General features: G+C 38.6%; 1 protein-coding gene across 4 annotated transcripts in view; it reads right to left on the bottom strand.

The window, feature by feature from the left end:
- Positions 1–13,767, bottom strand: part of myo3b (myosin IIIB) — a 74,685-nt gene that overhangs the window by 39,483 nt on the left and 21,435 nt on the right. For all 4 annotated transcript variants that reach the window (XR_013652629.1, XM_023950546.2, XM_020713272.3 and 1 more), the window contains 13 exons: positions 13,537–13,692; positions 10,844–10,928; positions 10,651–10,767; positions 8,457–8,561; positions 8,201–8,284; positions 7,306–7,508; positions 7,136–7,234; positions 4,292–4,406; positions 4,080–4,206; positions 3,010–3,220; positions 2,087–2,234; positions 1,051–1,204; positions 830–918 (listed from right to left, as the gene is read on the bottom strand). Coding sequence is in view for 3 of the 4 variants with exons in the window: in XM_023950546.2 (XP_023806314.1) it covers positions 830–918; positions 1,051–1,204; positions 2,087–2,234; positions 3,010–3,220; positions 4,080–4,206; positions 4,292–4,406; positions 7,136–7,234; positions 7,306–7,508; positions 8,201–8,284; positions 8,457–8,561; positions 10,651–10,767; positions 10,844–10,928; positions 13,537–13,692 (1,693 nt within the window). In the remaining variant the exon portion in view is untranslated. The remainder of the gene's footprint in view (positions 1–829; positions 919–1,050; positions 1,205–2,086; positions 2,235–3,009; positions 3,221–4,079; positions 4,207–4,291; positions 4,407–7,135; positions 7,235–7,305; positions 7,509–8,200; positions 8,285–8,456; positions 8,562–10,650; positions 10,768–10,843; positions 10,929–13,536; positions 13,693–13,767) is intronic.

The raw sequence follows: 13,767 nt of genomic DNA, 5'->3' as shown, positions 1-13,767 counted from the left end.
TCATTTCTGAGTATTTCTTTATTCAAATTGTTGTGACTTAGGAGCAGAAGAAAAATGCCATTCGAAAAAGCTTGTAGATGTGACGTAGGCACTATAGTTGGCGGGCAGCAAGCTCCCTGCTCCGCTCCATTCTGATTCCTCTACTTGGAGACGACTAGACCCATATATGTCTTGATTTTCCTCATCTAAGCTGGCATCTGCCTTGAAACTGTACGGCTGGATAGCTCCGATATTGCTCGCCTTTTTTGTTGCACCGCTAATGTTAGGCTGAAATTGTGAGGGGGTGTAAGCTAGCGGGAGAGCACATAAACAGGTGGATGATGGGAAATGGAGGCAGGCTTAGACCTCACCAGCTATGTCCTAGAAAATGACTGTTTTCTGATTTAATTTTGGCTTTAAAACAATCGCATAATCATTAATAAAAGACCACTAGAAACTCTTTGAAAATAGTTCTAAAGATGATTGGAGTGGGTGTTTAAACATTTCTGCAAATCAAAGGAAGAAAAGCACAGTAACTAATAGAATTATTTAAGTTTAATTACTTTGGTTGCTTTGGTTACTTAAAAGAATGCAAAGTCTTTATGCAATTATAATGTAAATGTGAAAAAGTGAAGCTTTTTTATGTGCAGTAAAAACCCCGAACACCTTCGTTTTGTTTGAATTTAAAAGTTTTCAGTTCAGGTTACCCAGCCTTTATTTATTCTAAGTTATTATAGTCATATTCAGACCTAAATATGTGTCTTATTAATATTCTGTTATCTAACCTTTGCACACACCAACAAATAAGAGACCAGTTTTCACTACCAGAAAGAAAAAACTTGTTTGATACCTTCCCGGCATAATGCTGTATTCCGAAACAAAGCTCCACACGCTTAGGTATCCAAAAATATTTACAGCGCAAATTATCTTCAAACTTATCTGTGAAGAGACAAAAATGAAGACACGAGGTATGCTTTAGTCAAAAATCTGACCTCTGCCTTCATATATATGTCTGTTTTTCTGTGCGTCATGTCTGATATCTGTAGAGCTGCAGAGGATTCAAAGTCTTACCGACTAGAGTCTGGTCAGTGGCCTGAGGGAAGCGGCTTTCTTCATCCAGCAGAGACAGCAGACCCATGGGCTTCTGCAGAAACATGTCCAGGATGGGCCTGTTGTCCTCATACTCCACCAGGCTGGCATCCACTCCCTCACTCTGGTATTCCATCTAATTAGAACCAGTGAATGCAAAATAAACCCATTAATGCTTCCCTAAATGACCCAATTAAACAATCTGGTCTGACTATGATTTGTGCATGTGTGAGGGGAACGAGAGCTCATCATCAACAAACCCAAACAGTTGCAGCTGGCATATATGTGTGTGTGTGTGTTTCTGCGGCTGAAGTTTGCAGCATAATGGAACAAATTCACAAAACAGAGCAGCTCCAAACCAACACATAGAGCCCACTTAGTTATTCATAATTTATTTCCGTGCGCAAATAACCCACGGTCATATCACATTATTGCATCTGTTTAATTTCAGATCAAAAAGTTGCTTTAAATATATATTTTACTAATAAAGTGGAACCAATGAATCTCACCCGTCCTCATGTTTAAGTCATCAACTTGAAAAAAATAAAAAAATCAGAGTTTGTGTGCAGTGCCACGGAAGACATCCACACCAAGTAAACCGCTTTTTCACAGAGTATGAGCCCTACATCAGGGGAGGAACTCATCCACAAGATCAAGGCCAGATCTCCACTGATCAGTGGTACCATTTCATTTTAAAAATGTGTACCTTCAATATCTGATAAAAGATCTGCAGGGTAGGGGGCTTGTTCTTAATTTGAAAGTGGGTAGTATTGGTTCTCAGGAGCAGAATAAATTAAAGTAAAACCTGAGGTAAGAAGAGTATGTGCCTGACCAAGAAAAAGTGTCTCCGATTTGAAATTCCTCACCTAGAAATAAATTATAATGCAAAGTAAATATCACTAAAGCAAAAATGTGTATTTTTCTGGACTCAGATGTACATGCAAAATGATCAAATTGCAGGGCTTTTTGCAAATTTGCTTTTTGCTAACTCTCTGTGTGTGGAAAAAAAGAAACTCACCTGTTCCAGGGCAAATATGTGCTGGTTGAAATAAAACTGGATCTGCTCATTTGCAATGTTGATGCACAACTGCTCAAATGAGTTCTTCTTGAAGTTTTCAAACCCAAAGATGTCCAGGATTCCCACATTCATGCAGCTCTCAGCGGCACTTCAAAGAAGAAAAGGGGGACAAACAAACTTATTCTTCTATGCTGGGGAGATGGCAAATCCCCAGTAACCATATTAATTGATAAAACTTTAATGATAATCCACATGCAGCCTAAATACTGAGTTTGGTCTGAAAGGCTTAGTCTGACAAGAAGAAATATCTACTTTAAAACAAAATGCAGGCAATATGAATGGTTTTATCTGAGTCCATATTGATTTAACCTTAATATATTTTCAATATCTGCTGGAAAACAATACACGCTTTTACATCACAGCACGAACAATTCACATCCTGCATTTTATATCAAGTGCCCGGAGCTGCTACTTTCAAGATCTGTCACTGCCCACTTAATGCAGAGGTCACCTTAAGCCAGCGCTGCCCGGTTATTAATGGCAATAAAGAATCATCACAGATGACTGGAATTCAGACAGGAACTCTGGCTTCATCTCTGCCAGACAACTCTTTGACAGTCAACGCTCATATTTATGAAGGGATTCTTTTGGATCAATGAAAAGCCTCTTTGCAGTCTCTCTGAAGTCTTTTAATCATCTGAACATTATTTTCTTCGCACGCAACTCGAAATCAAAAATTTATTAAACTAGTCTTTTTTTTGCGCTCTCCTTTTGCTTGTCTTGTATTTGCCCATTTATATTCTCCTCTCAATGTCTCATCTACCTCCGTAGACTTCCACAGAGGTCAGCGGAGCTCGGCAGAGGGCCTGCGTCAAACATCATCAAGACAGCCACACAAATGCTCGTCTGTAGAGCACACTTACCAGATATTCACGTCAGGTTGCAGCAGAGAATTGATGCGGTTCACTATCCAGCTGAAAAGGCGGCCATACAGGGCTTTGGACATGGCGTCTCGGACGTCAGTGGCTTTGTCCACACTGTTGGTTCTGATGATGGTCTCGCCTCTTGTGACCACGCACTGGGAGGTCAGTGCTTCTTGGAGCTCCTCTGCACCGATGCTGAGGAGAGATGCAGCTGAAGAAAAGCAGGGAGATAATCCAGGAAATAAGACTCATCGATCCTGCTTTGGAACTTCCATTAACATAAAGGAAAAGTTTTGGGAATATGATGACTATATGTATTTTATTGCAAACATGAAAAACTCTTTATACGTCACAAATGAAAACTCAGTAAAATCTAATCAAAAACACAACAGGAAAAGGACAAATACTAAATAAAAGAGTTCAATGTAAAATAACTTAAAAAGTAATTAAATGAAAAAAAAATTAGTTTGTTTTTACTGCTTATCAGGCATAATAGAAAACAAAAGACAATCAAATAACACAAAAAACAACTCTGAAAATCAAATCAAATTGAAAAAACATAAATCTATTCATTATCCAAACCCGTTTTATCCTAAGCATGGTCATGGGGTTAGTGGAATATCCAGGGGGTCAGACAACTCCTGGGCCGCACACAGAAACAACCACACGCACACCATCAACAGGACATTGTAGAATAATCAGAAACCATAAAAAATACTTTTGAAGTGTGAAGAAGAAAACTGATCAGTGCATGGGTTTCTTGTTATAATAAAATAAAGAGATCAAACCTTTTTGTATTTTATTGTGAAATATTAGCAGAAAACAGATCTGTTTTTTTCCTTCCTTTTTTTGTTGTCTGTGTTATTTAAAAAGTCTGGCTTTTAGGGTATTTTCAATTTTCCTCCTTTTAAAAACTGTGCAATGAAAAGTAACTAGTAACTTCAGCAAAGTCTTTCAGTTTATGGAAACTCAACTGAGGAGGATTTCTGCAGAGATTGAAAAACTGAATCTTCAAACTCCCTCTACCCAACATTTTCACACATTAGGTAGGCTTCCATACTGTGTCTCACCATTCTCTAACGCCTCTGAATTTGGTACTTCACTTTTGTCAGTCTGATGTTGGGATGTGATGGCAGCAAATTCAATATTGCCCGTGTTCAAAATGGCAGAAAGAATCCTGTAAACAGAGATCACTTCCTAAAGAGCAAACAAAGAGAAATGACAAACAGAGTTATCCAGACACTCAAAGAGTCTCAACGCACGATATTGGAAGATTTGGTACCTCTTCAGTAAAACCAATATTTCTGAAGCACTCCTGAATTGCATCAAACTGCTCCTTGTACAATTTTCTTGAAATGATGTCGTGCATTACTTTGTATTGACGACTGTCAATATACCTGCAGAAACACATAAGTGTCAGCAACATGTTTCAATAGGAAAGATGTCACAAATAGAGAGTAATTTTCTGACATAAGGTTTTGTAGGACATCTTTATGATAACTGACCAAAACATTTCAACCCTGTAACTGAGAGTCTTAACACGTTAGCATTGATCAAAAGCTGTCAATTATTTTCATTTTATTATGTTCTAATTTTGTATTGCTTTGATAACTAAAAAACAATTATGTACAGTTTTAGGGTTCGCCTCGCACAACCAGGATTTTTTTATTCTGGTGCACAGTTTGCAATTAAAGTAAGTGGTAAGATAATGACTTTGACCTTCTCTGTTCTTAGAAACATCCTCAAAACAAAACGTTGCATCTGAGGTTCTCTTCCTCTACATGAACCCTACTGTTGCACACAAATGCTTACCTCTGACTTCAGCCTAGCTTCCACTTTACCAGAATTTCATTGTGACTCATCAGCTTTACCCATATAGTTTTAACAACTCTGCACACCACCCTTGTTCTAAAAAGAAAAAAACTTAGACTTAGAAAACTACTACTCCTTTGCTCAGGCATCCCCTCACTCTCCAAGATCTGGTCCGGTCAAAACCTCTACTACCACGATCCTAAACACTTCCAGGCATATTGTCAGGACCAACTGCCTTTCCTCTCTTCATCCACTTTAAAGATCCACTGCAATGACAATTGTGTTTTTGGTGTTTTTAACATGTTCTTGTGGCATTCTTCTCATGATAGAGGACACATTTCAAGAAATTTAAACTTAGAATTTCATTTTTAAGTATTTAATAATTCAAATAGTGGGGAATCAGGAGCAGATGAAAGAATGTCATTTGAAAAAGAGCGTATCTGTGACAAAGAAAATACACTTGGCGGTGCTGAAGCTCCCTGCTCTACTTTGCAATGGGAAGGGGGCTAAGTTGCACCGCACATACGGTACCGCCCACAGCTCAGAGGCGAATTTCTAATAAACCACTGCAGCTCTTCAAATACCATGTCCAAGATATAGGACTTATTTTTTTAATTTTGGCTACAAATTGCATGACAATAATTAAAAAAAACACTGGAAACATTTTTAAACTGATCAAAAGATGATAAGAGTGGGTCTTTAATTTCTTCTTCAATTCACTCTTATTGATCTTGGCTACTTCCTGCCCCCTAACTGTTAACCCTTCTGCTTTATCCTCTCTAATTTTTCCATAATTTATCAGCTTTTTAACATTCTCTTTCCATCTTTCCATCACACTTGTTAAACCTGTCAACACACTTCCATTCCTGTCCACTATCACCATAACCTGATGTACATCTTTTCCATTTATATCTTCTGCCCCACCTGTACAGATCCACTTTTTACAAGTCATTATGCACTCTTTGTTTGGTCTTTGCCACCTCTACCTTGACTTCTATCTTCGGAGTGTCCCACTTTTTCTTAAATTACATTTCCTTCCAAAAACAAGTTCCATGACTGAAGTTTGGGTCACCAAAACACCTGCCTTCGACGGTCACCCAAACCATATCGCACCGGCCCCTTTTAAGCTCTCCTACAGGTGGTGGGTCCATGGGAGAGGCATCCCACATCGTTCCTTCGGGCATGACCGGGGCCCGTGGGAGGAGCCCCAACCCCAGGCCTGGCCCCAGAGTGAGGCCCCAGTGATGCCAATCCGGGCAACATGACAGAATCATCATTGATTTTTATTCTCATAAAGGGGTTCTGAACCGCTCTTTGTCTGAGTCATCACCCAGGACCTGTCTGCCATGGGAGACTCTACCAGGGACAAAATTCCCAGACAGCTTAGCTCCTGGGATCCCTCAAGCTCTCAAACCCCTCCACCATGTTAAGGTGGTGATTCACAGTAGGTGACTTTGCTCTCCCTTAAAGATAGGGTGAGAAGCTCAGGGTAGATCCGCCACTCCTCCTTTTTTATCTGACACATAGAACAATCTTGGCATCCTTCAGGATCATTCTTGGTCCATTCCTCTTTCCATCCAAACCACAATAAAACATCTTGAACTTGCTCCCAATCTGCAAGCTCTGCCCCTCTGATTTCCTGAACACACACGATCTTCACCTTTCTTTTTTTCATCATGTCATCCAACTCTTTAGTTTCCCCTGTCAGAGTCTGTATGTCCAAAGTTGCAAATCAACATTCCTTTCTTATTTTTCTTTCTCTCCCTCCAAACATGCCTTCCTCCTCTGCCTCTTCAGCCAACAGTAGTCAAATTTCTGCCAGCACCGTTTGGTTCAACAGCACCTGTCGTGGTCGTTGCTAGCCTTGGCCACGACTGATCCACAATGAACTGCTAGTGATCTTATTAATGATTTGGCTTTGACATTACATCAGATGCCCTTTCTGACACAACCCACTGCATTTAACTGGACATTCCTGGGTCCGGCACATGAAAGTACTGGACTATGCCCTCTTGTGGTTGCATTAAGGACGTACCTGGCAATTTTTGCATGCAATTCTCTGAGTCAGCTTTTTACTTTAAGATAACAGCCTATATGCCAGATTTACCCTAAAACCAAGATGACACAATTGCACAAATTCTTTAACTGTCATTAAGGTTACATCATCCTCTAACTTGAAACCTGCATTAACTCCAAATGTGGAGTTAATCCCTCCAAACCTAGGATTTGGACAGAACTAGAGAATGGCATCAGAGGAAGATCTCCCATCAATGAGCAGAGATTATAAGCACTTCTGTGTAAGAACAGGTCAAACCTGGGAGGTGTCCTGTCTGGCAGCCTGTAAGTCTTCAGCTTGTCTTGGTGGTGAAGCCCGGCATACATGTAGTAAAATATGTGGAAGTTTTTTTCTCCTCTGAAACAAATCCCCCAAAATTATTAGATAAATAAAAATGATTGAAAGTTCAGTACAACAGAAAAACTCACGAAGCCTGTTTGATGACCCTGGATTTCTCCAGCAGGTATTCTGATATCTTGGCTCCAACAACTGCTCCACTTGGGGAGAACTTCATTTCCAGGTATTTGCCAAAACGGCTGGAGTTGTCATTAATGGCTGTGCAGGCGTTTCCGAAGGCCTCAACAAGAGGGTTGACTTGCAAGATTTTTTCCCGTAGAGATCTATTGTTTGCCTGTGACAGAAAGATCAACCCTGGTTAAGATTGGGTTGCAAACAAAACGGTAATGAAAAGATACAGTGGCCAAGAGGTGCAAGGCCAGCTTACATTTAAGATACAACAACAACAAATCCCAGTACAAATGAACAAACAAAGCATTATTTTTTATTGTATTACTACAATAAAAATTACAACAACGTTTAGCAAGGTAAAGTTTTTGCATCACATCCGGTAGTAAAAGTATTCCCTTTCCGTTAGCAGCTGCTCGTTTTTGTTCATTTTTTCTCCTACTTCTGCTGTCGTGTTTTGCTTAACGGAAAGGGAATTACCCTTAATACTGGAAGTGACGCAAAAACTTTACCGTGCAAAACATTGTTTTAATTTTTTAGTGTAGAAATACAATTTAAAAAAATGCTTTTTGACTGTCTCATGTTTTTACAATGTCCACATAAAAAACTAATAAATAAATGTAAAACATCATACACAAATAGTTTTATATTACGTCACTTCTGAGATTCAGGATGTTCCCTTTTCTGTTAGAAGCCATTTCTCCGTTCGTTGTTGTGTTTCAGGATTTGTTAATTTGTTCCGAGATTGATTTTAGTGCGTCATGATTTGTTAGTTTGTACCAGGATTTGTCGTTGGTTGTATCTTAAATGTAAATGTGTCTTGCACCTCTCGGCCCTTGTAAAAAGGAGTTAGTGTACCTTTCCCAAGAAAGTGAGATGCTGAACAATTAAATGGGCGCTTTCAGTTTTTCCTGCGCCACTTTCTCCACTGATGATGATACACTGATGCAAAAGGGAAGCAAACCACACAGGTATAAACCCATTTTTGACACAAAACTGTCCAAAGTAAAATATTAGCCTCTATAAAACATAAACATTTTTTACATCACTTTAATTCCTTTATCGTCAAACTTTACATCATTGTAGGTCTGTCCTTGATTTCCCAGTGGAATACCTGGTCCTTGCAGAATGTCACCATTCCTTGATAAGCTGCATCCGCGGTAGCAAAGATGTGTGGAGGGTTGTCTGCCCTTTTCACGCCATGGTACAACTTAGAAAACTGAGGCAAATACATCCGTTAGATTTCTTTTTGACGAGTCAGACTTATTTTGGTTCTTCAAGGTTCTTCATTGCAAAACCATGCCTTCTAGATTTTAATCAAAAGTTAATAAAACGTTAAAATGAGGGGAAAAAATTCGAGGGCTTACCACAAATTTTGATTCTAGGAAGAAAGTTCTTGTCAGTAAGACACACACTCAAATCATTGTGCTACATTTATGGGTTACCTTTTGGAGAAATAATAATTGTTAGGATTATAGTGGTGTCATAGTGGTGTCATCTATAATAATATAATCTATAATATGTACCTTTCTAGAAACAAGTTCTGTGCCACAGTCTTTTAAATATGCAGTGTTTAACCTCTTTTTATTTTTAAAAGCCAAATTTAGATCCTGGCAATCTGATGAACTATAGACCAATATCAAATCTCCCCTTTATTTCAAAAATCCTAGAAAGAGTGGTAGTTGAGCAGCTTTACCACCACCTACAGGACAATAGCCACTTTGAAGATCTTCAGTCAGGGTTCAGACCACACCACAGCACTGAAACTGCAGTAGTAAGAGTCAGTAATGACTTATTATTGGGCTCAGAAAAGGGACTAGTCTCGATTCTGGTCCTGTTAGACCTCAGTGCAGCCTTTGACACTATTGACCACAGCATTTTACTCCAAAGATTAGAGCATGACATAGGGATCAGAGGATCTGCCCTCCAATGGTTTGAATCCTATTTATCTGATAGATACCAGTTCGTTAAGGTAAATGGACATTCCTCTGATTGCACTCGAGTTAGCTACGGAGTCACACAGGGCTCAGTTTTAGGACCCATCCTGTTTATGCGTTACTTGCTGCCCTTAGGAAACATTATCAAGAAACTCAGCATTCATTTTCACTGTTATGCGGATGATACGCTGTTTTATTTATCCATTAAGCCAGACCAGAATGACCATATAGAGAAACTTCATGCCTACATCAGAGACATCCAGATCCTCCTAAACACAGAAAAAAATGAGGTCATTATACTAGGTCTTAAAAACCTCAGAGATGCTCTGTCTGGTCAGGCAGTCTCCCTAGATGGCGTAAACATAGCCTCCAGTTCAACAGCTAGAAACCCAGGAGCTTTATTTGACCAGGATTTATCATTTAAGGCTCTCATATCTCAGGCGTGTAAAACTGTATTTTTTTCTGACCTTCTCTGTTCTATTTTGCGCAATATAGCTAAGATCAGAAATATACTATCTAAAAGTAATGCCGAAAAACTCATCCATGCATTTGTTACGTCTAGGCTGGATTACTGTAACTCTTCGCTAGCACCGTGCTCTAAAAGTTCCTTAAAAAGTCTTCAGCTTGTTCAGAATGCAGCAAGATTGTTAGCAGGAACTAGTAGAATAGAACACATTACCTGTACTCCTGTGTTAGTTTTACTTCACTGGCTCCCAGTTGAATCTAGAATCAAGCTCAAAATCCTCCTAGTAACCTATAAAGCCTTACATGGTATGACCCCATCCTATATTAAAGATCTCACAGTGCCTTGCCTACCAATCAGAACACTTCGCTCACAAAATGCAGGTCTGCTTGTGGTTCCCAGAATTTAATTTGTAAAAGTAGAACAGTTGGAGGTAGAGCCTTTAGCAACCAAGTCCATGTCTTATGGAGTAAGTTCCCAGCTCATGTAAGAGAGGCCAACACAGTTTCTACATTCAAAGTTAGACTTAAAACATTCTTCTTTGAACAGACCAATTACCAGGCTAGCTAGTACACACTTATTATTTATTAATAACTTATTATTAGTATTACCATCTGCTATAAGTAACACAGTGCATGAAACTCATTATTAACATGTTTGAATTCAATTTCAATAACAATTAATTGCTTGTAGGCTGCTAGAAGTTGGAAGCTGGGAAAAATATGATTCAAATGCAGGTTCTGTTCGGGTTCGCAATATTTTAAATGATGTGCTAAGATATTGACAGTTTGTTTTGTTGGTGCCTTTAAATTACACAGTAAACCGCTTTTTATTGCCCTGTTAGACACCGATTTGAGCAAAAAGACAGGGAAATCAAGACATGCTTAAGTGACTTTTTGGTAACAAACCTGAGGAGAATAGATGCTGAGATTTTGGAAGGGATTGAGGGCAATGAGAATGTCTCCGACATAAGTGTACACCTGGAGCTCATCGTACCGCTTGAGAAGATGACTAATGATCGTCTCCTTAGGGTGGAACAGAAAACAGAATTAGGAAAATGACAATGTGGCTGTGTGTGAAAGTTTAATTAAATGATGTTACCTCATCTAGAAAGTCCAGGTTTACCAGATCATCACCCGGACAGCTCTCCACTATGAGGGTTTTACGAGAATTGATCCGCTCATGCCTGTGTGAAGTCAAGGACATGGAAACGACTCTGAAAGCTGCAGTGTGTTAACAAAAGAGAGACAGAAGCTTGATGGCTAAATGAAGGACCCTGTCACTTCAGAGGTTTAAGTGAAGCCCTTTAAAGTGTTCCCAGGAGACACATCTCCCATTATATCCCAGGCTGTGATTGCACTTCATCTGCGCTTTGACCTGTTACTCTCAATGAGTCCCATGTGGGAGGAGGTCAATACAAATCCAGCTGGCTCCACGAAAACCTAAGGGAGACACTAAATATAAAATAGAGTAACACACCACTGTCTATGGATGCCTAAAGCTTTAAGAGTGAACATATTGATGTAGGGTTGAAAATAGAATAGGTTTTTTTTGCTGTTTTTGCACGATTTACAGGAAATCTAACCTATTAACAGTTTAGTTTGAAATTTATGTTTTGATTGCTTCTGAATGCATTTATATAGAAATCAAAGTGTAGCAAGGAGATACATGAATTCAGTAACAACCATAGACCAACCAGTCATCAAAACATTACACCAAAAAAATACCAATATTTTAAACACACATTCTGTGTAATGTTTTAATTTGTGTTGTGGATTAAACAAATCATATTCTTAAACTTTCAAAGGGAGGCCTCATGGTCTGAGATAAACAAAGTGAGTTTTCTTACATGTTATCTACATGGCGAGATTTTTGGTTGAAGTTCATAGAATACCAATTGTTTCCTAAATGTTGAAATTTGGCTACAGGCTATTTGAAGAACTTTATCATTCTATCCAGGTGAGGATCCAAAAATCTGACTTGCAATTGGTCGAGATTAAAAGGCTAAAAAGAAATTATTTAAAAGTTTTCATGAGATTTGTTTTGATGTTGCAGGTCCATTTAGATGTTGTGGACTATTAATGGGGGCACAAATGAGCCAGAGTACTGTGAGAGGTGTCATAAAATGTTGTAAATAAAATTTTGTTTTTTGGGGGGATCATTTGGTTCAAATCTTTCATAGATTCAGCACTCGGTAAGCAAAATTTGACTTTAAATGAACAATACAGTAAACTGCTAAGTTTGAGGGAAGTCACAGGAAACATCAGTGTATGTGGGTGTTTGTGTTATGCAGTCACATGTTTGAATTAATGTATTATTGAATTAATGCAAAAACCCAAAATGATCACAAATGTTAAATGTTCCCCAAAAAGAGGAAAAGCTGCATTTTGAGAAAGAGAAGAACTAACATAAAAAAAAGAGTAAAAAATATATATGAATGAAACTTTTTCTGTATCTTGAATTTACTCAGTTAAGATAGAAACAACAATAAACAGTTAAAAGACTAAATTAGGTATCAGAATGAATAATACATTTCTTCATTCATGTTTATCTAATTTCATCTGACTAAATCTAAAAATGACTGAGTCTTAAGTAATCTACACCTAAATACTGAATTGCTTTAGTGGACCGACCGACCGACCGATAGATAATAACTTTCATACGTGAAAAAAGAAACAGAAGTATAAAACAAAGGAGGAACTATTATTTTATTCTAAAATTATAAATTAAATATATGCTGATCTATAAGATGCATTTTTTTTTGCATTTAAAGTCAGCATTAAATATTCAATCATATGAGTAACTGTATTCTAGCTTCAGGTTTGGAAGGGCTTCTTCCTTTGCCTTTGTATTGATTATGTATTTTTCATATAGTGGAAATGTGACAGCTCAGAAATAAGTTCGCCATGTGGTTTCTATGAGTGAATCCTGCTCCTCATGTCCCTAAAGAGGGAGAATTTAGATTTTGAGCATCTAACTCGTCTTTGAAGTAAATCACAGTATTTCACCTACGGCAGCTACTTTCAAGTTCTCCATTTCTTTCTTATTCTTATCTGCAGTCATTGTTTGCTGATCTGTGGCATAAGGGACTAAACCAGGCGAGCTCGGTTCTCGCCCTACAAGATCCTAATCCCATTATCCACTTTCACTATGGACAGGAATTCGGGATCAGGCTCAGGCACCAACTCTGCATGCTCTCGGGAGTAAACAGAGCTGGCAAGACATCAAGGCTCTTAGTCAAGGGCAGCTTCAGCAAACTCTTTTATAATGGAGATTAAGCATTTGCCAATGTTAGTATTTCTACAGTGAACAGGAGACCTTTGCTCTGTCATTTGCAGCTATGCGAGTGTCAGGAAGATGTAGTGGCATCAAGTTGGGCTAATCTGTTTCATCCATATTTTTTAAGTAAAAGTTTAAATAATTTGTGAGTTAAAAACAAAAAGTCTAACTTGTGATGTAGAAATCATTTGTGTACCTTCATATCAGTGGTGATGACAGGTAGTTGGTGCACACACAGGACTGAACAAGAAGTCTAAATCTAAGGTTAGTCAGCATAAAGACTCCTTCGCAATTAGTTAGACTCCGTTTCTTGAAAATCACATACTGTAATGTCCATCCCTGTGTATCATCCTCATGCTTGAGATGACTAATAGAAGATGAAAGGCTGCCCCCTACTGGACAGGATTATAATTGCATTCTAATTGGTGAAACAGAAGCACCAGCACAGTAAAGGAGCATAAATTCTGCTGTTGTTTCTTAAAGACATTTTAAAGATGAACATGTAATCGACTCACTTGGTTTTGTTTTTGTAGCTGACCTCTTGCTGCTCTCGGATGAGAGCTGCCAGCTGCTGACGGAGGGCCTCATCTTTGCCGTGGGTCTGCTTGATGAAGGGGTGCTCCAGCAGGTGGATGACAGATGGACGAGCCTCAAAATCTTTTATCAGACATCTTGGAAAAATAGGACCATCACACAATTACTATTAAAAAGAAGCAAAAATATCACAAATGTCCAAAAAAAAAAAA

Source organism: Oryzias latipes, chromosome 21 (genome assembly GCF_053564925.1).
Source record: "Oryzias latipes strain Hd-rR chromosome 21, Olatipes_Hd-rR_3.1".
Classification (NCBI taxonomy): domain Eukaryota; kingdom Metazoa; phylum Chordata; class Actinopteri; order Beloniformes; family Adrianichthyidae; genus Oryzias; species Oryzias latipes.
The sequence above is the reverse complement of the archived record's forward strand: the minus strand, read 5'-3'. Positions and strand labels throughout refer to the sequence as shown.